This window comes from Rhamphochromis longiceps, linkage group LG22, assembly GCF_057381845.1.
Source record: "Rhamphochromis longiceps isolate RC_006_pf linkage group LG22, R_longiceps_female_GT1.1, whole genome shotgun sequence".
Classification (NCBI taxonomy): domain Eukaryota; kingdom Metazoa; phylum Chordata; class Actinopteri; order Cichliformes; family Cichlidae; genus Rhamphochromis; species Rhamphochromis longiceps.
Window position 1 is genome coordinate 14,661,059 of NC_140577.1, and position 22,956 is coordinate 14,684,014.

General features: G+C 42.6%; 1 protein-coding gene across 6 annotated transcripts in view; it reads left to right on the top strand.

Annotated features, from left to right (window-relative positions):
- Positions 1-22,956, top strand: part of ptk2aa (protein tyrosine kinase 2aa) — an 85,118-nt gene that overhangs the window by 46,366 nt on the left and 15,796 nt on the right. For 3 of the 6 annotated variants that reach the window (XM_085396730.1, XM_085396735.1, XM_085396734.1), the window contains 5 exons: positions 13,209-13,239; positions 14,654-14,718; positions 18,836-18,853; positions 21,872-21,928; positions 22,871-22,891. In XM_085396730.1, the coding sequence (XP_085252856.1) occupies positions 13,209-13,239; positions 14,654-14,718; positions 18,836-18,853; positions 21,872-21,928; positions 22,871-22,891 (192 nt within the window). The remainder of the gene's footprint in view (positions 1-13,208; positions 13,240-14,653; positions 14,719-18,835; positions 18,854-21,871; positions 21,929-22,870; positions 22,892-22,956) is intronic. The other 3 variants (XM_085396732.1, XM_085396731.1, XM_085396733.1) reach the window with 3 other exon arrangements.

A 22,956-nucleotide genomic window follows, 5' to 3' on the forward strand; every position in this document is an offset into this window, starting at 1 on the left:
ACTTTGGGGTACAGTATAGTGATGGGTGACATCTGCAGCCTCAAATTTCTCCAGAAAAGCCTTAAGGAGTTGGTCTTGGGTTACAGTGAAAACTGTGAGTTTTCGCGAAAGGGTGTGACCCCAGCAGCATGGCGAACTTTGATGTCACGCCATGAAGAAACAAATTAGTATAACTCAATGAAATCCAGTCTGATCAGTACCAGACTTTACAGGCATGATGTCAGACCCGCCCTGAACAGATTGATGTGCCCATTGTCGGAAATACGGACAGCGCCACCTAGTGGCAACAGGAAATGTCATGGCTTTAATTTTGTTGTACTGATTTTCACAGGTTCATCGTGGCCACCTCAAAAGCGGTGAATATCACCATCAGTCCCTCGTGATGCTTCAGTGCAAAAATTGTGACTTTAAACTGAACGGCGCACCCTGGTGGCAACACGGTTCAACATGAAAGATGAAGTGGCTTTTGAGGGGCTTGGAAAGTTTATAGAGGCTTTAAATTTGGCACACACCTCCAATGTGATGAAGGCTTTGCTGTCATGTGATCATTTTCATTGAATAGCGCGAAATGGCTCCACAGCGCCCCCTACAATATTTCAAAATATCAGCCACTGCTCTGTGTTTTATGTATGAGTCTGAAACCTGCTAAGCTTATAGGAGATATCAAGATGTACAAAAAAGTCTCTTGGAGCAATATCCCAAATCCAACAGGAAGTCAGCCATTTTAAAATTAATGTGCAATTTTGGCAACATTTTCCCCGCTTTTCAGGCATGATTCTTTGACGAACTCCTCCAAGGGATTTCATCATATTGAACCAATCTCCAGTCTGTGGAATCTAAAGACCTTTGTGATGTTAAATTGCGAAGCTTTTTACGTTCAGGGAAACGGGGTGGTCATGGCGGCACGTAGAGTTTCAATCACTCGCCAAAAAGCAGTAATCTGCTGTCACTCAAAGACACAATGTCCAATCTCTCCCAAAGCTCATAGGCGTGATGAGACTCGAGCTCGGAAATGTTTGTTATTCCATTTGTACATAATGGTTAGAGTGCCACCTAGTGGAACGACTAACTAATCATGAATGAATGAGTTGAAATGTTAGGTGGTGGTTAAATGCATGAATTCCATCAATGTGACATCAGATCGGAGGTGCTGGTTTTAGGTGTTGGGCGTGGCTCGACGCGCCGGGGGTGCGAGGGCCCTCATAACGCTGCTTGCAGCTTTAATTATTATTATTATTATTATTCAGGCAAAACAAGGGCCTTTTTGAGGGCCTAAACATGCTCAAAAACTCATGAAATTTTGCACACATGCCAGGTCCGGTGAAAAATTTTGTATTTTAATGGTTTTACTTATGAGCACTAGGAAATGGCTCTACAGCGCCACCTATGCCTTGTTAAATGCAGCCCTACGACCACATCGTTTCAGCTACATGTATGAAATTTGGCACACATGTGTATCATGCCAAGACGAACAAAAAAGTCTGTGGGCCCATTGACGCAAACCCAACAGGAAGTCCGCCATTTGGAAGAGAAGGTGACATTTTGGCTCTAATTTTGCCATTTCCATGCCTCGAACTTTTGCGAACTCCTCCTTGGGGTTTCATTTCATAACCTTCAAATTTGGACAGTGTCAACTACACCCTTGTGCCATGTTAAATTGCGGAGCTTTTGAGTTTTCACAATACTATGAGGCCGTGGCGCCATGGCGAATTTCGATGACTCGCCATGAAAATCTTATTGCCTCTCATTTTGTCATACATGTTCCGATCTGGACCAAAGAGCACACATATGATAAGGCTCCACCCCTGAACATATTTCAACTGCCATATTTGACATCAAGGACAGCGCCACCTAGTGGGAACAGGAAATGTCATGTTTTACACTTTGGGGTACAGTATAGTGATGGGTGACATCTGCAGCCTCAAATTTCTCCAGGAAAGCCTTAAGGAGTTGGTCTTGGGTTACAGTGAAAACTGTGACTTTTCGCAAAAGGGTGTGACACCAGCGGCATGGCGAACTTTGATGTCACGCCATGAAGAAACAAATTAGTATAACTCAATGAAATCCAGTCTGATCAGTACCAGACTTTACAGGCATGATGTCAGACCCGCCCTGAACAGATTGATGTGCCCATTGTCGGGAATACGGACAGCGCCACCTAGTGGCAACAGGAAATGTCATGGCTTTAATTTTGTTGTACTGATTTTCACAGGTTCATCGTGGCCACCTCAAAAGCGGAGAATATCACCATCAGTCCCTCATGATGCTTCAGTGCAAAAATTGTGACTTTAAACTGAACGGCGCACCCTGGTGGCAACGCGGTCCACCATGAAAGATGAAGTGGCTTTTGAGGGGCTTTGAAAGTTTATAGAGGCTTGAAATTTGGCACACACCTCCAATGTGATGAAGGCTTTGTTGTTATGTGATCATTTTCCTTGAATAGCGCGAAATGGCTCCACAGCGCCCCCTACAATATTTCAAAATATCAGCCCCTGCTCTGTGTTTTATGTATGATTCTGAAACCTGGTAAGCTTATAGGAGATATCAAGATGTACAAAAAAGTCTCTTGGAGCAATATCCCAAATCCAACAGGAAGTCAGCCATTTTAAAATTAATGTGCAATTTTGGCAAAATTTTCCCCTCTTTTCAGGCACCCTTCTTTGACGAACTCCTCCAAGGGATTTCATCAGATTGATGCGATCTCCTGTGTGTGGAATCTAAAGACCTTTGTGATGTTAAATTGCGAAGCTTTTTACATTCAGGGAAACGGGGTGGTCATGGCGGCACGTAGAGTTTCAATCACTCGCCAAAAAGCAGTAATCTGCTGTCACTCAAAGACACAATGTCCAATCTCTCCCAAAGCTCATAGGCGTGATGAGACTCGAGCTCGGAAATGTTTGTTATGCCATTTGTACATGATGGTTAGAGCGCCACCTAGTGGAACGACTAACTAATCATGAATGAATGAGTTGAAATGTTAGCTGGTGGTTAAATGCATGAATTCCATCAATGTGACATCAGATCGGACGTGCTGGTTTTAGGTGTTGGGCGTGGCTCGACGCGCCGGGGGTGCGAGGGCCCTCATAACGCTGCTTGCAGCTTTAATTATTATTATTAGGGCCCGAGCACCGAGAGTGCGAAGGCCCTATTGTATCTGCTCCGTTTCTTATTATTAGGGCCCGAGCACTGACAGTGCGAAGGCCCTATTGTATCTGCTCCGTTTCTTATTATTATTATTATTATTAATATTATTATTATTATTATTCAGGCAAAACAAGGGCCTTTTTGAGGGCCTAAACATGCTCAAAAACTCATGAAATTTTGCAGACATGCCAGGTCTGGTGAAAAATTTTGTATTTTAATGGTTTTACATATGAGCACTGGGAAATGGCTCTACAGCGCCACCTATGCCTTGTTAAATGCAGCCCTACGACCACATCGTTTGAGCTACATGTATGAAATTTGGCACACATGTGTATCATGCCAAGACGAACAAAAAAGTCTGTGGGCCCATTGACGCAAACCCAACAGGAAGTCCGCCATTTGGAAGAGAAGGTGACATTTTGGCTCTAATTTTGCCATTTCCATGCCTCGAACTTTTGCGAACTCCTCCTTGGGGTTTGATTTCATAACCTTCATATTTGGTCAGTGTCAACTACACCCTTGTGCCATGTTAAATTGCGGAGCTTTTGAGTTTTCACAATACGGTGAGGCCGTGGCGCCATGGCGAATTACGATGACTCGCCATGAAAATCTTATTGCCTCTCATTCTGTCATAGATTTTCTGACCTTGACCAAAGTGAACACATATGATAAGGCTCCACCCCTGAACATATTTCAACTGCCATATTTGACACCAGGGACAGCGCCACCTAGTGGGAACAGGAAATGTCATGTTTTACACTTTGGGGTACAGTATAGTGATGGGTGACATCTGCAGCCTCAAATTTCTCCAGGAAAGCCTTAAGGAGTTGGTCTTGGGTTACAGTGAAAACTGTGACTTTTCGCCAAAGGGTGTGACCTCAGCGGCATGGCGAACTTTGATGTCACGCCATGAAGAAACAAATTAGTATAACTCAATGAAACCCAGTCTGATCAGTACCAGACTTTACAGTCATGATGTCAGACCCACCCTGAACAGATTGATGTGCCCATTGTCGGGAATACGTACAGCGCCACCTAGTGGCAACAGGACATGTCATGTCTTACACTTTGTTGTACTGATTTTCACAGGTTCATCGTGGCCACCTCAAAAGCGGTGAATATCACCATCAGTCCTTCGTGATGGTTCAGTGCGAAAATTGTGACTTTAAACTGAATGGCGCACCCTGGTGGCAGCGCAGTTCACCATGAAAGATGAAGTTGCTTTTGAGGGGCTTGGAAAGTTTATAGAGGCTTTAAATTTGGCGCACACCTCCAATGTGACGAAGGCTTTGTTGTTATGTGACCATTTTCCTTGAATAGCGCAAAATGGCTCCATGGCGCCCCCTACAAAATTCCAAAATATCAGCCCCTGCTCTGTGTTTTATCTATGAGTCTGAAACTTGGTAAGCTCATGGAAGATATTAAGATGTACAAAAAAGCCTCTTGGAGCAATATCCCAAATCCAACAGGAAGTCAGCCATTTTAAAATGAATGTGCAATTTTGGCGACATTTTCCCATCTTTTCAGGCACCGTACTTTGACGAACTCCTCCAAGGGATTTCATCAGATTGGACCGATCTGCACCTTGTGGAATCTACAGACCTTTGTGATGTTAAATTGCGAAGCTTTTTACGTTCAGGGAAACGGGGTGGTTATGGCGGCACTTAGAGTTTGAATCACTCGCCAAAAAGCAGTAATCTGCTGTCACTCAAAAACACAATGTCCAATCTCTCCCAAACGTCTCAGGTGTGATGAGACTCGAGCTTGGAAGTGTTTGTTATGCCATTTGTACATAATGGTTAGAGCGCCACCTAGTGGAACGACTAACTAATCATGAATGAATGAGTTGAAATGTTAGCTGGTGGTTAAATGCATGAATTCCATCAATGTGACATCAGATCGGACGTGCTGGTTTTAGGTGTTGGGCGTGGCTCGACGCGCCGGGGGTGCGAGGGCCCTCATAACGCTGCTTGCAGCTTTAATTAGGGCCCGAGCACCGAGAGTGCGAAGGCCCTATTGTATCTGCTCCGTTTCTTATTATTATTATTATTAGGGCCCGAGCACCGAGAGTGCGAAGGCCCTATTGTATCTGCTCCGTTTCTTATTTAGGGCCCGAGCACTGACAGTGCGAAGGCCCTATTGTAATTGCTCTGTTTATTATTAGGGCCCGAGCACTGACAGTGCGAAGGCCCTATTGTAATTGCTCTGTTTATTATTATTATTATTATTATTATTATTATTTCGGCAAATGAATTGGCCGTTTGAGGGCCTAAACATGCTCGAAAACTCATGAAATTTTGCACACGCGTCAGGTCTGGTGAAAATTTACGTATTTTAATGTTCTCAGACATGGCCAGGGAAAATTAGCTCAGTAGCGCCACCTAGAAAAATGAAAAACGCGAGCCCCCGGTAAGGGTATCACCTACATGTTTGAAAGTCGGTACACCTATATAACGTTCAGAGTTGAACAAAAAAGTCTATTATGGCAATGTCCTAAACCCAACAGGAAGTCCGCCATTTTGGATTGAATGTGACATTTTGGGTCTGATTTTACCGTTTCCATGCCTCGAACTTTAACGAACTCCTCCTTGGGGTTTGATTTCATAACCTTCATATTTGGTCAGTGCCAACTACACCCTTATGCCATGTTAAATTGCGGAGCTTTTGAGTTTTCACAATACCATGAGGCCGTGGCGCCACGGCGAATTTCGATGACTCGCCATGAAAATCTTATTGCCTCTCATTCTGTCATAGATTTTCTGACCTTGACCAAAGTGAACACATATGATAAGGCTCCACCCCTGAACATATTTCAACTGCCATATTTTACATCAGGGACAGCGCCACCTAGTGGGAACAGGAAATGTCATGTTTTACACTTTGGGGTACAGTATTGTGATGGGTGACATCTGCAGCCTCAAATTTCTCCAGGAAAGCCTTAAGGAGTTGGTCTTGGGGTACAGTGAAAACTGTGACTTTTCGCAAAAGGGTGTGACCCCAGCGGCATGGCGAACTTTGATGTCACGCCATGAAGAAACAAATTAGTATAACTCAATGAAATCCAGTCTGATCAGTACCAGACTTTACAGGCATGATGTCAGACCCACCCTGAACAGATTGATGTGCCCATTGTCGGGAATACGTACAGCGCCACCTAGTGGCAACAGGAAATGTCATGGCTTTAATTTTGTTGTACTGATTTTCACAGGTTCATCGTGGCCACCTCAAAAGCGGTGAATATCAACATCAGTCCCTCGTGATGCTTCAGTGCAAAAATTGTGACTTTAAACTGAACGGCGCACCCTGGTGGCAACGCCGTCCACCATGAAAGATGAAGTGGCTTTTGAGGGGCTTGGAAAGTATATAGAGGCTTTAAATTTAGCACACCCCTCCAAATGGATGAAGGCTTTGTTGTCATGTGATCATTTTCATTGAATAGCGCGAAATGGCTCCACAGCGCCCCCTACAAAATTTCAAAACCACAGCCCCAGCTCTGTGTTTTATGTATGAGTCTGAAACCTGGTAAGCTTATAGGAGATATCAAGATGTACAAAAAAGTCTCTTGGAGCAATATCCCAAATCTAACAGGAAGTCAGCCATTTTAAAATGAATGTGCAATTTTGGCAACATTTTCCCCTCTTTCCAGGCACCGTTCTTTGACGAACTCCTCCAAGGGATTTCATCAGATTGAACCAATCTCCAGTGTGTGGAATCTAAAGACCTTTGTGATGTTAAATTGCGAAGCTTTTTACGTTCAGGGAAACGGGGTTGTCATGGCGGCACGTGGAGTTTCAATCACTCGCCAAAAAGCAGTAATCTGCTGTCACTCAAAATCAAAATGTCCAAACTCTCCCAAAGGTCTCCCAAAAGTTGCAGGCGTGATGAGACTCGAGCTCGGAAATGTTTGTTATGCCATTTGTCAGTAATGGTTAGAGCGCCACCTAGTGGGACGACTATAATGATGATTGAATGAGATGAAATGTTAGCTGGTGGTTAAATGCATGAATTCCATCAATGTGACATCAGATCGGAGGTGCTGGTTTTAGGTGTTGGGCGTGGTTCGACGCGATGGGGTGCGAGGGCCCTCATAACGCTGCTTGCAGCTTTAATTAGGGCCCGAGCACTGAGAGTGCGAAGGCCCTATTGTATCTGCTCCGTTTCTTATTATTATTATTATTATTATTATTATTCAGGCGAAACAAGGGCCTTTTTGAGGGCCTAAACATGCTCAAAAACTCATGAAATTTTGCACACATGCCAGGTCTGGTGAAAAATTTTGTATTTTAATGGTTTTACATATGAGCACTGGGAAATGGCTCTAGAGCGCCACCTATGCCTTGTTAAATGCAGCCCTACGACCACATGGTTTGAGCTACATGTATGAAATTTGGCACACATGTGTATCATGCCAAGACGAACAAAAAAGTCTGTGGGCCCATTGACGCAAACCCAACAGGAAGTCCGCCATTTGGAAGAGAAGGTGACATTTTGGCTCTAATTTTGCCATTTCCATGCCTCGAACTTTTGCGAACTCCTCCTTGGGGTTTGATTTCATAACCTTCATATTTGGTCAGTGTCAACTACACCCTTGTGCCATGTTAAATTGCGGAGCTTTTGAGTTTTCACAATACTATGAGGCCGTGGCGCCATGGCGAATTTCGATGACTCGCCATGAAAATCTTATTGCCTCTCATTTTGTCATACATTTTCTGACCTTGACCAAAGTGAACACATATGATAAGGCTCCACCCCTGAACATATTTCAACTGCCATATTTGACCTCAAGGACAGCGCCACCTAGTGGGAACAGGAAATGTCATGTTTTACACTTTGGGGTACAGTATAGTGATGGGTGACATCTGCAGCCTCAAATTTCTCCAGAAAAGCCTTAAGGAGTTGGTCTTGGGTTACAGTGAAAACTGTGAGTTTTCGCGAAAGGGTGTGACCCCAGCAGCATGGCGAACTTTGATGTCACGCCATGAAGAAACAAATTAGTATAACTCAATGAAATCCAGTCTGATCAGTACCAGACTTTACAGGCATGATGTCAGACCCGCCCTGAACAGATTGATGTGCCCATTGTCGGAAATACGGACAGCGCCACCTAGTGGCAACAGGAAATGTCATGGCTTTAATTTTGTTGTACTGATTTTCACAGGTTCATCGTGGCCACCTCAAAAGCGGTGAATATCACCATCAGTCCCTCGTGATGCTTCAGTGCAAAAATTGTGACTTTAAACTGAACGGCGCACCCTGGTGGCAACACGGTTCAACATGAAAGATGAAGTGGCTTTTGAGGGGCTTGGAAAGTTTATAGAGGCTTTAAATTTGGCACACACCTCCAATGTGATGAAGGCTTTGCAGTCATGTGATCATTTTCATTGAATAGCGCGAAATTGCTCCACAGCGCCCCCTACAATATTTCAAAATATCAGCCCCTGCTCTGTGTTTTATGTATGAGTCTGAAACCTGCTAAGCTTATAGGAGATATCAAGATGTACAAAAAAGTCTCTTGGAGCAATATCCCAAATCCAACAGGAAGTCAGCCATTTTAAAATTAATGAGCAATTTTGGCAACATTTTCCCCGCTTTTCAGGCATGATTCTTTGACGAACTCCTCCAAGGGATTTCATCATATTGAACCAATCTCCAGTCTGTGGAATCTAAAGACCTTTGTGATGTTAAATTGCGAAGCCTTTTACGTTCAGGGAAACGGGGTGGTCATGGCGGCACGTAGAGTTTCAATCACTCGCCAAAAAGCAGTAATCTGCTGTCACTCAAAGACACAATGTCCAATCTCTCCCAAAGCTCATAGGCGTGATGAGACTCGAGCTCGGAAATGTTTGTTATTCCATTTGTACATAATGGTTAGAGTGCCACCTAGTGGAACGACTAACTAATCATGAATGAATGAGTTGAAATGTTAGGTGGTGGTTAAATGCATGAATTCCATCAATGTGACATCAGATCGGAGGTGCTGGTTTTAGGTGTTGGGCGTGGCTCGACGCGCCGGGGGTGCGAGGGCCCTCATAACGCTGCTTGCAGCTTTAATTATTATTATTATTATTATTATTATTCCGGCAAATGAATTGGCCGTTTGAGGGCCTAAACATGCTCGAAAACTCATGAAATTTTGCACACGCGTCAGGTCTGGTGAAAATTTACGTATTTTAATGTTCTCAGACATGGCCAGGGAAAATTAGCTCAGTAGCGCCACCTAGAAAAATGAAAAACGCGAGCCCCCGGTATGGGTATGACCTACACGTTTGAAAGTTGGGACACCTATATAACGTTCAGAGTCGAACAAAAAAGTCTATTATGGCAATGTCCTAAACCCAACAGGAAGTCCGCCATTTTGGATTGAAGGTGACATTTTGGGTCTGATTTTACCGTTTCCATGCCTTGTACTTTAACGAACTCCTCCTTGGGATTTGGTCCTATAAACTTCAAATTTGGACAGTGTCAACTACACCCTTGTGCCATGTTAAATTGCGGAGCTTTTGAGTTTTCACAATAGTATGAGGCCGTGGCGCCATGGCGAATTTTGATGACTCGCCATGAAAATCTTATTGCCTCTCATTCTGTCATACATTTTCCGATCTGGACCAAAGAGCACACATATGATAAGGCTCCACCCCTGAACATATTTCAACTGCCATATTTGACATCAAGGACAGCGCCACCTAGTGGGAACAGGAAATGTCATGTTTTACACTTTGGGGTACAGTATAGTGATGGGTGACATCTGCAGCCTCAAATTTCTCCAGGAAAGCCTTAAGGAGTTGGTCTTGGGTTACAGTGAAAACTGTGACTTTTCGCAAAAGGGTGTGACCCCAGCGGCATGGCGAACTTTGATGTCACGCCATGAAGAAACAAATTAGTATAACTCAATGAAATCCAGTCTGATCAGTACCAGACTTTACAGGCATGATGTCAGACCCGCCCTGAACAGATTGATGTGCCCATTGTCGGAAATACGGACAGCGCCACCTAGTGGCAACAGGAAATGTCATGGCTTTAATTTTGTTGTACTGATTTTCACAGGTTCATCTTGGCCACCTCAAAAGCGGTGAATATCACCATCAGTCCCTCGTGATGCTTCAGTGCAAACATTGTGAGTTTAAACTGAACGGCGCACCCTGGTGGCAACGCTGTTCAACATGAAAGATGAAGTGGCTTTTGAGGGTCTTGGCAAGTTTATAGAGGCTTGAAATTTGGCACACACCTCCAAATGGATGAACGCTTTGTTGTCATGTGATCATTTTCATTGAATAGCGCGAAGTGGCTCCACAGCGCCCCCTACAAAATTTCAAAACCACAGCCCCTGCTCTGTGTTCTATGTATGATTCTGAAACCTGGTAAGCTTATAGGAGATATCAAGATGTACAAAAAAGTCTCTTGGTGCAATATCCCAAATCCAACAGGAAGTCAGCCATTTTAAAATTAATGTGTAATTTTGGCAACATTTTCCCCTCTTTCCAGGCACCGTTCTTTGACGAACTCCTCCAAGGGATTTCATCATATTGAACCGATCTGCAGTGTGTGGAATCTAAAGACCTTTGTGATGTTAAATTGCGAAGCTTTTTACGTTCAGTGAAACGGGGTGGTTATGGTGGCACTTAGAGTTTGAATCACTCGCCAAAAAGCAGTAATCTGCTGTCACTCAAAAACACAATGTCCAATCTCTCCCAAACGTCTCAGGTGTGATGAGACTCGAGCTCGGAAGTGATTGTTATGCCATTTGTCAGTAATGGTTAGAGCGCCACCTAGTGGGACAACTATAATCATGATTGAATGAGATGAAATGTTAGCTGGTGGTTGAATGCATGAATGTCATTAATGTGACATCAGATCGGAGTTGCTGGTTTTAGGTGTTGGGCTTGGCTCGACGCGCCAGGGGTGCGAGGGCCCTCGTAACGCTGCTTGCAGCTTTAATTATTATTATTATTATTATTATTATTATTATTCAGGCAAAACAAGGGCCTTTTTGAGGGCCTAAACATGCTCAAAAACTCATGAAATTTTGCAGACATGCCAGGTCTGGTGAAAAATTTTGTATTTTAATGGTTTTACATATGAGCACTGGGAAATGGCTCTACAGCGCCACCTATGCCTTGTTAAATGCAGCCCTACGACCACATCGTTTGAGCTACATGTATGAAATTTGGCACACATGTGTATCATGCCAAGACGAACAAAAAAGTCTGTGGGCCCATTGACGCAAACCCAACAGGAAGTCCGCCATTTGGAAGAGAAGGTGACATTTTGGCTCTAATTTTGCCATTTCCATGCCTCGAACTTTTGCGAACTCCTCCTTGGGGTTTGATTTCATAACCTTCATATTTGGTCAGTGTCAACTACACCCTTGTGCCATGTTAAATTGCGGAGCTTTTGAGTTTTCACAATACGGTGAGGCCGTGGCGCCATGGCGAATTACGATGACTCGCCATGAAAATCTTATTGCCTCTCATTCTGTCATAGATTTTCTGACCTTGACCAAAGTGAACACATATGATAAGGCTCCACCCCTGAACATATTTCAACTGCCATATTTGACACCAGGGACAGCGCCACCTAGTGGGAACAGGAAATGTCATGTTTTACACTTTGGGGTACAGTATAGTGATGGGTGACATCTGCAGCCTCAAATTTCTCCAGGAAAGCCTTAAGGAGTTGGTCTTGGGTTACAGTGAAAACTGTGACTTTTCGCCAAAGGGTGTGACCTCAGCGGCATGGCGAACTTTGATGTCACGCCATGAAGAAACAAATTAGTATAACTCAATGAAACCCAGTCTGATCAGTACCAGACTTTACAGTCATGATGTCAGACCCACCCTGAACAGATTGATGTGCCCATTGTCGGGAATACGTACAGCGCCACCTAGTGGCAACAGGACATGTCATGTCTTACACTTTGTTGTACTGATTTTCACAGGTTCATCGTGGCCACCTCAAAAGCGGTGAATATCACCATCAGTCCTTCGTGATGGTTCAGTGCGAAAATTGTGACTTTAAACTGAATGGCGCACCCTGGTGGCAGCGCAGTTCACCATGAAAGATGAAGTTGCTTTTGAGGGGCTTGGAAAGTTTATAGAGGCTTTAAATTTGGCGCACACCTCCAATGTGACGAAGGCTTTGTTGTTATGTGACCATTTTCCTTGAATAGCGCAAAATGGCTCCATGGCGCCCCCTACAAAATTCCAAAATATCAGCCCCTGCTCTGTGTTTTATCTATGAGTCTGAAACTTGGTAAGCTCATGGAAGATATTAAGATGTACAAAAAAGCCTCTTGGAGCAATATCCCAAATCCAACAGGAAGTCAGCCATTTTAAAATGAATGTGCAATTTTGGCGACATTTTCCCATCTTTTCAGGCACCGTACTTTGACGAACTCCTCCAAGGGATTTCATCAGATTGGACCGATCTGCACCTTGTGGAATCTACAGACCTTTGTGATGTTAAATTGCGAAGCTTTTTACGTTCAGGGAAACGGGGTGGTTATGGCGGCACTTAGAGTTTGAATCACTCGCCAAAAAGCAGTAATCTGCTGTCACTCAAAAACACAATGTCCAATCTCTCCCAAACGTCTCAGGTGTGATGAGACTCGAGCTTGGAAGTGTTTGTTATGCCATTTGTACATAATGGTTAGAGCGCCACCTAGTGGAACGACTAACTAATCATGAATGAATGAGTTGAAATGTTAGCTGGTGGTTAAATGCATGAATTCCATCAATGTGACATCAGATCGGACGTGCTGGTTTTAGGTGTTGGGCGTGGCTCGACGCGCCGGGGGTGCGAGGGCCCTCATAACGCTGCTTGCAGCTTTAATTTTTGTTTGTTTTTAAATTGATGGTATGAAACTTTTCTTCTGTGCAAAAATGTATTTTCTAGGGTTTGTAGGGATAGAATGGTAAAAATAGAAAATACTTGTCCTTACACTGCTGGATGTATTTCAACAATTTCTGTTCTCATGACATTTGGTTTTCTTTGTGCTGTGCATACAGCCATGTGTTGTGTGAGTGAGGACACATTATTCATTGGAAATTCATATTTCTGTCCTCTAGAGGGAGAGAGAGCGCTGCCTTCCATCCCAAAGTAAGTACAGACCTCATCCTTGGTATAGTTATATATATAAAAGGAAAGAGTTGCCATGTTCCAAGATCAGTAACTGTATTTTTCTTTTTTTCTGTCAAACTGACCATGTGTGGTTTGGAGCCCTGATGACAGAGTTTTACTGAAAATAAAAGGCCCATAGCACTAAATAATGTGCATGTAGAGACTTGTAACTTGATATCAGAATAAACCACAATACTATATTTACATCAAATTAATTTCCAGGGAATTGTGGTTTTGAGAATTGAGTATTATGTAAGTAAACACAGACAAGAGCATTTCTATTGTAAAGTCTTTCAGCAATGCTTTGTCAAAGTTCTGCTCAGTTAAAATTCAGAAGAAAGTGACTGCTGATAGTAAAGTTCAGAGGAGGAATACAGAAGCTGCAGCGAATTCATTCTTTTACTTTTATGCCCGGTTTTGGTTTGGGCTGCATTTTTTGTTTTGCAGCTTTATTTTCCGAAAAGCTTCCGGGAAAGAACCTTGTAATTTACATTTTCACTGCAAATAGAGATTTTGAATTAATTCTAATTAAATGCATGAAAGCTTTCGTACGCTTTGAAATGACAACAGTGAACCATTGTTTTCTTGGGCTTTGTTGTTGCTTTTTTTTTCTAATGCACTTCCTTTCCTCCATTTAATCTAAAATTATATAACTAATGGCAAGTTGTGGAGAATTAGAGGGAATATGGGGACCTTTAAAAAGTTTGTGAACAGAAAAAAACTGAACAAAAACCCTCAAATGTATTTTTTTCCCCCCAATAAATGAGCCGTTTGGGTTTTTTGATGCACAACTTTCCTAATGCCCACAGCGTTTTATTTGTTTATCTGTAGCTGTTGCAGCCGGGTAGATTAGCATGATTATGTTTATCTATCAGCTGTTTAAATTCAGCCTCCAGCAGTTTATCTTTGTTTTGGTCATTTCAGCTCAAATCTGTCCCGCTCTCTCTTTTATCTTTCTCCCACTCTGTGGCTCTGGTCAAATAAGGATATAAGTTTAGGAGCCAAATATTTTCCACTTAGGGTTTTTAAACACTCTTGAAGTCTCCTCCTCTTGCTTTCATTCGCTCACTCCCTTTGCTCACCCACCCTCTCTTTTCCCTTCTGTCTGTTGCTGTCTGTGATGTAAAAAGATAGTAGTAGAGCTCAGCTGATATAGGAAAAAGAAACCACGGCAAAAGGAGAGAGACAGTAAGGATTAGTTTACCTTTGAAGAGTTGCATGTGTGCAATGCATGTGGAGAACAGCTTCCATCGTTTCTCCTTTTCCTTTTTTTTACCGTTAACTTTAAAAATCGCTGATATTGATGTTATGGAGGCATAAATGTAGTTAGTGTATTTTTGTGTGTGTGTCTGTGCAACTGTTGTCTGATTTGCTCTTGGCTCCTTTTCTCTAGACTTTCTAACAGTGAAAAAAAGTTAGAAGCAGTCCGGAGTGGAGTAAGAGCGATCTCTGTCTCAGGTAAGATACAAAATCAAGCACACTCACTCACAAAGAGGCAGGTTTAGGAGGAAGATGAGCAAGAGTCTGCTCATCTTCCTCGAAGCTTCCTCGGCTCCAGCTGTCTTCCCGTTGTTTCATAATTCAGCTTTTTGTTTTTTTCCCCTCTTACTCATTTTCCCCATCATAATCTCATTGTTTTCTCCTCTGTTGGGACAGCCTCTCCCTCTCCGTCATCCACTTTGTTCCTGCTTTCTTTTGTTTACATCTTCTCCCCTCATCTTTCTTCACTCTCTCACATCCATTCACTCTTGTTTTCTCTCTCACACTCTCATCCTCTCCCCCGCCCTATTGGCTGAAGATCTTGTGACATCGATGCCTCCTAAGCCAACCAAGGCGCGGCGTTTCCTCCTCCCCTTTGTCTTCTGTTCAGATTCGCCGCCCAACGGTATCCTCGGCTCTCATTGGACAGTTAGCAGAGGAGCATATCCACAAAATTGTGATGTGGCAGAGTGAAATTCCTGATTTGATGACCGCGCTTACTGAATAACTTCACATAAGGACACACAGACAGTCTTTACAAAACCCACAGTACTGAGGAATGTTAATTAAAATGTTACAGTAATAATATGTGGGTTGTTTAAGTGATTTATGGTACTCATTTAGTGCAGGATGGGTCCAAATATTTGACTCGCTCTTGGTTTGTTTTTTGTGGGGAGAGTTTTTCTACATTTTAGATCTAAAGTAAAAAGTGATTTTATGGCTAAAACACTTTCTGCTCCATCACAATCTGTCCCCTTCTGCTAAACTGTCTTTGACTTCGTTGCCTTGTTGCTTTGACTCATCCAGTCTTACACACACACACACACACACACACACACACACACACACACACTAACCACAATAACAGGTTATGTGATGCTTCGTAACCACACCAATGCTCACTAAAAATAAAAGACTGTAATACAAATTAAAAAACGATTGGACAAATATCTCTGCCTGAGGTTTGTGTATGTTTTTGATGCATTAGGAATTTATTTCGTAGCCATTAGTAACCAGTCTTTACCCCTTACAAGTCTAATGAAGATGGATCTATTCTGTTACTTTCCAACATGTTTTTTCCCCCTATTGTATTGTTGTGAGTAGCAGTAGCATGTGATGACACACAGAGTGAATTGTTATTTCAGGACTCCAGTAAGCACATCTTGCTGGTGAGGTCACAACTGTGTTGTTTTTCATGAATGTTGCGGCCCAAAAGATTTATCATCTGACAAATCCCAAATGTACACTCACTGACCACTTTGTTAGGTACAGCAGGTTGGTTCCAGACTGGGCCTCTTAAGAGCTGCTTTAATTCTTCACGGGATAGATTCAGCAAGGTGCTAGACACATTCCTCTGAGTTCATATTAATGTGATCATGTCAAACACTTGCTGCAGATTTGTGAGCTGCGCATCCATGAGGAGAATCTCCCATTCTGCCACACTCCAAAGCACAAAGGTGCTCTGTTTGCTTGCTTTTGTGACTGTGGAGGATATTTGTGTACAGTCGTCCCTCGTTTATCGCATTAGTTACATTCTAAAAATAACCCGCAATAGGTGAAATCCGCAAAGTAGCCAACTTTATTCTTTACAATTATTATAGGTGTTTTAAAGCTGTAAAACCCCTCACTACACACTTTATACCTTTTTCTCAGATAGGCACGAACATTCTCTCACTTTTATCTCTTGTTTAAACACTCTAAAAGTTCAAACCTTCGTAGAAAAATGAATCCAGTATTATAGAATGGAACCAAAGGCACATGTGGTTGCCTTTGACGGTGCAAAACGTTTCGTCGACATTGTTGTGTTTGTTGGGGAGAAAACTTACAAACATGCAGTACAGCACTTCAGAGTCACACTGCTAGTGATCGAAGATTTATGTAAATTTGACAAGCTGAACGCATTTTGTACTGTACAGGAGACACGGCACGAGATTGATTGACAATGGTCTACAGCCAATCAGGATGCAGAAGACAATGCGCTGTTAAAAAAAAGAAGGAAAAATTGCACAAAAAAAAGGTGAACCTCGTTATAGTGAGGGACCGCTGTACAATGAAATTGCTGTTATGTTCAAGAAACAAGTTTGAGATGATTTGAGCTCTGTGACATGATGGTTTATCCCGCTGGAAGCAGCCATCAGAGAATGGTTATACTGTGGTCATAAGGGAACAGACATGGTCAGCGACAATATTTAGTTAAGCTGTGGGGTTTGGTACTAAAAGGACCACACTGTGCCATACAGTGCTATACAAGACAAAATGAATCCATGCTTTTATGTTGTTTACACCAAATTTTGACCCAACTGTCTTAATGTCAGCAGAAATTGAGACTCAGCAGAAAAGGTGAGTTTCCTGTCTTATGTTGGCCAATGCTGGTGAAGTTGTGTGAACTGTAGTGTCAGTTTCCTGTTCTTAGCTGACAGGAGTGGCAACTGGTGAGTTCTCATGCTGCTTCAAGGTTTGACATGTTGTGCATTCAGAGATGCTCTTCTGCATACCTTGGTTGTAACCAGTGATTATTTGAGTCACTGTTGCCTTCTTATCAGCTTGAAGTAGACTAACCATTCTCCTCTGATCTCTGGCATCCACCAGGGATTCTCAGTCAGTGAACTGTCACTCACAGGATTATTTCTCATGTTCAGATCATTCTCTGTAAAGCCCAGAGTTAGTTGTTTAGGGAAATCCCAGTAGATCAGCAGTTAGCAAAATACAACAACCGTGACACAATCAGCATCTCTTAAATCACTTTTCTACCACATTCTGATGCTCAGTTTGAACATCTGCACATCGTCTCGATCATATATGCATGTATAAATGCACTGAGATGCGCACATGTGATTGGCTGATCACAAAATGATCATTAACGAGAAGTTTAACAGCTGTACCTAAATAAAGTGGTTAGTGAGTGTACATGAGAGATGTTGCCTGGTTCTTGGAACCATTTAGAAACACTGTCATCTCATCTTTAAACCAGCACAGCACCCTCCCACATGGTTGTTTCCAGTACTCTTAGCACTGTCTGTAGCAGAGTAGCGTATAGCAGAGCAGTGTCAACAAGTCAAGCTGCTAGAAAGTTACTAAACACTCATCCCTCATTTTCCTTTAATGCTAATGCTTTTAGCAACATGGGGAAGCTGCTATACTAGAAGGACTCATGGATTTTATTGGATGTTACACATCTACCAGAATCCCATCGCTCTATTCTGTGTACGTGTCAGTTGCGTGATATCCTGGATGGGTCATAATGCTGACCTCATGTCTCCAAGTGTCGCGTTGGCAGCTGTCATCAGTAACTAAAAAGACGGCTCGGAGAAACGAGTGTGAGAGTCTGGACAGCAGCTGCTTCATAGCCGAAACCTTTAAAAATCATCCAAACTTTTCCAAATGTGATAAACAGACCTGATAAATGCAACGCTTGGAATTTCAAGCTCAGCGTGTTTTAGTAAAACTCGCAAAAACAGCTTGTAAACTTTTACTCTCTTATATGCATTCAAAACTTTTCCACATTTCCCATTTAAGATGGAAAAAATATGAAAAAAGCCAAAAATAATAAAGCGAAAAGTTGTCACTGGGGGCGTTCTCTTGTTCTAAGAATTGAGTGAGAAAATGAGGTATGTGAGAAACCTTGATCAGTTGTAACTGCCTGCTCACTGTATCCGTTCTTCCAATGAAACTCGCATATTAAACACAGCTGCATCCCCTGTCTGCTCACTGTAATTAACTCCCCAGCTCACATGCTTACAGCTTGACACACAGAACATACTTTATTGACACCACATTGGACTTATTGTCACTGTTTTCTACACATGTGTATTTTAACTGTACATGAGCCTGCACAGCATTAATTGAAGGAGATGTTAACGTTGCATTTTTTCCCCCTTCATTAGATTTTGGATTTTAACTAACTGCCCGCTGATTGTTTGGCTTTGCAGATCCTGCAACATCACCGTGTTGTTTCATGGCATGTCATGCTCTAACCTCTCTTCTCTCTCTCTCTCTCCTCTCTGCTCTGCCTCCTGCTTCTCTCTCTCTCTCGCTGCTGTTTGTCGTCCTCCTTCTCTGCTGTCCCGTTTCCTGCATGCTCTCCTGGACCCTGCAGAAGATCTTAGTGGGGATGGTAAAGTTATACTGTTGTTTATAATCTTTTGTTCTTATGTTCCTTCTTCCTAGTCCTCCTCCACCAAAACACTGCACTCTCCTGGGAAAGGGGAGTGCACGTTGTGGTGGTGTGAGAGAGAAAGTGTGTGTGTGAGTGCGGTATATGTGCTTTGTTGTGTGAATATTGTGTAATGTAATTTTAATACAAAATGATTGGATACATGGATAAATAACCTGTAAGCAAGAGTAGCATGCGATTTTATTATTGCATGTTTAAGTTGAGTGTTTGTGTGATTATCTCCTATTATTGTCTTCAAAGCCGAATGTCTGCTTTCATCCGGAAGGGACACCAAAAACAGAATTTGTGTATTCAGTGGTGTTTTCTCTTTACGGGAACGTCTGCAGCTGCTTCTCTCTGTCGTTCTCCACACACACACACACACACACACACACACACACACACACACACACACACACACACACACACACACACACACACACACACACACACACACACACAATTGGCTACACATATGCAAAATCGTGCACACGTGTACTCTTGCGCGTTCATGCACACACTTGCACACTCACGGAGAGGAGTTGGGAGAGGCTTGCTGGATTCGAGAGCGGGTGCATTCCTGGCTATAATGGGCCAGCTAGATCGCACACATACACACAAATTCCCTCTCTACCGAAAGCTGAAATGCAGAGTTAGGCCTCTCAAGCTTAGAAAGGGTTGTTTCTGTAGAACACATCCCAAACCACACTGGGGTTTAATATGCAGAGTGATACAGAGTGACCTCTTAGTAAAAACTAAAACCATTTCTTTCATAGACTCAGACAATTTATGCAAGCTACACAAAATACTCAAAAAACTAGAGTGTAGCTTCTATCCCCAACTGGATTTTATTGGATTTTTGTACATGTAAAAACGTGAAGAAAAAAAGTAAAATGCAAAAATGAACAGGTATTCTGTTAGTACATTTTTTTTAAATCAACGACTCAGAATCAGCTTTTGCCCAACAGTTTATCTAATGATCAAATCAAGATGATTTTAATAAGCCTCTAAATGTTGTTTCGTTCCCCTCTTGCGAAATATAAGTCATGCGTAGCAATGGTTAAATAAATGGATGCCTGTTTAATTAAAAGGTTTTTCTTAGCATCTTGCAAAAATAGGGAAATGTGTTCTATAATAGCAGTAACAATGACATTTGTACTACAGTCACACAAGGGAAAACAGTGGTTGAAAACCGCGGCATGCCCAAAATTATTGCAATTGTGTCCAATGAGCAAGCAATCTCATTGCCTTTGAAATGGGTGCTTCAGAGATGCGGATCAAGTCTGCAGCCACTTGTAGTCGGCTGCTGCTTTCCAAGAGATTTTGGCGCATTTGCTGCCAGTTTGAGATTGAATGTGGTGAAGCTGGTAGGTTATTAGTAACAATGTGGTGATAAACTGGTAAAAGTTAAAAATCTGTTGGTGTTGACACACACACACACACACAGAGAAATTTATTCATATTTAACTGTTATTAATTCACACTTACATTCCACAGTATTAATGTAGACTGTGAATGTGCTACTTACATTCACAGCACAGCAAGAACCGCAAGATTCAAGATTGAAACAGAAATTTCTCCACAAAGAGTGTTCTAGTTGTTGCAGGAGAGCAATTTAACTGTAAAGTAACACGAGCGCTCAGCAAGCTTGTTTTTATATAGGATTATAACTAGAGCCAGTGGAGGCCCCTGTTGCAAAGACAAGGGACATATTCCACATATTGCGCACATACTGACTCTGATTGATTGCAGTATGCTAGCAATCTGTGTTTATAAATTAGACAGCAATCATTTGGAAACCTTCTCCAATCTGTCGTGGACGTTTTAAGTTCTTGGACAGAGTCAGGATAGGTGTCCCCCCCCCCCCCCCTAGATTCTGTGTTTTATGTAAAGCTAACAGCTAACCACACAAATATCAGAGTTTTTATCAATCACATTATGCGACTCTGAGCAAATATACACGTTCCACAATATTCAAATATAACTTTGCTCACTAATAGAACAAAATAAGTGCAGTTTATGTTGTCAACCATCCGGTGTATTGTTTGGCCCGCCTTATTTAAAATGACTATGCAGCTAGCCCGTAGTTCCTCTACAAGTCTGGCTTCAGAGACTTTTCCTGAGAAAAGCAGCCACAGGCTTTAGAAAAGGATTTTTGATTAAATTTAGGAACACATTTCCCACAGTCCCTGATAAATCCCGAGCAGAGCTGCGAGGGGAGCAGGACAGCAGATGTTTGACTCTTGTTTCCAACAGCTGAGTCTGCACACTGATTTTATTTTAAACGCCGCCATCTGGTTAGGATTGACTCGGTCCATGTTTCCCCGTCTTTCTTCTTCTTCTTCTTCTTCTTCTTCTTCCTCCTGGCTCTCTTCTCTCTCTGGCTATCTGTCTGATTCTGCACAGATTTCACCCTAAATACTACCATCTGCTCCCATGACAGCTAGACCCAACATTGCTCCTTCCTCTTCTGTGCATTTCTCCCTCAATGCTTCTTCCTCTTCACTGAGTTTTCAACTAGTCTCCTTACTGTTTTGCCTTTCATTTTCTGTTTGTCCCTGCTTTGTGTCTTCATCTCATCTCTTTTACTTTTCTTTACCTCCTCCTCCTCCTTCTCCTCTACCGCCACCACAGTAAGTCCCTCCCTGCAAACCAGCTGCTCTCACACAGACAGATATTCACAACACATGCTCAGCTGACGCTATCCGCCAAGTGTTTTTGTGTGTGTGTGGGTGTGTGTGTGTGTCTGTGTGTGAAAGAAGGCGAGAGAAAGGCAGAGCAAGAAGCTACGTGGGTGTTTCTCTGCTCGGGAGTTGTTCAAACTCTGAGTTAGCTTCATGCTTTAAGTTTAGGGTGGGTTTCTTCTCGGGTGTTTGTGTCATGGACCCTTCTTAACGGTAAACCAGTTTTTGTGTCATCATTTGTACCAAGTGTGTTTTAATGTCTTGCTATTGTGCGTGTGTGTGTGTCATGTTTCAGAAACCGATGACTATGCAGAGATAGTTGATGAAGAGGACACCTACACCATGCCCTCAAGTAAGTCACTTATTCAGTTTGCTCTCTTTCTAAACTCATTTGTACTTAAGGACTCTTAAGAACTCAGCTTCTGTTGCACTGGCACACGGCGGCTATAAATTTCTCGTACTCAAACAAACGTTAATTTCATTCTGCTCCCTAATAAGCGAGGTTGTGGTGTGAATCGCTTCCAAGAAACACACTCGCACAACGAACCCGAGGAGTTGCATTAAACTGCGTTTGGTTAGGCAGCAGCTATCAAATTCTGGCCGGTTTTCCTTCATCCTTTCTAAACAGCAGAGACGCTAAAGGCCGCAGCTTGTGCCATGTACGTGTGGTCATGGAGACGCATCACATCTGTCGGATTCATTCATGCGTTTGTCAAAAGCCTGAATGTGCTGGTTTGTTTGGCTGTAGTTCTGTAAGTAGTCGTGGCTTTAGCTCCATTATTTTTAATGTGGCTGTTTTGGCCAGTTCAGAGTACTTATGTGTTTGATTGTGCGGCCAACTTTGAAAATGGACTGTTCTCTTTCCCCCCACAGTCTTTTTCTATCTGTATCTGTCTTGGCTCTTTCTTTCTTTCTTTGTCCTTTTTTTTTGCTTTGCTTTGCTTTTTTTGGTCTCCTTTAGGAGACTTCCTCTAATCAGACTCACTGCAGACATATTTTCCTATCCTGTGTCTGACTTTGTATGTGTGTCCATGTCCTACCGGCTGCTGAATGTATAAAATAAATCTGTAAAACGGTAACAGCTGGAGAGCAAGCTTAGATCTTTGAATTATTCTGTGGCGGTATCGACAATTATCAGATAATGAGCAAAGTTGGCCAGTTATTGTTGTCTGCGCACGTTTGTGTGTTTGTTTTCTGAGCTAGTTTCAATCTTAAAGCTGCTGCCTGGCTCTCCCCCCGTCTCTTCATCTCCATCTCTTTCTCTCTTCCTCTTTCCCCCCCATCGCCAACACAGTGAGCTATGGAGTAGTTGAAGGTAAAACTCCCTCTCTCTCTTTCATTCTCTCTCCTTATTTTTCTTTTCCAGGAATCGTAGTGTTT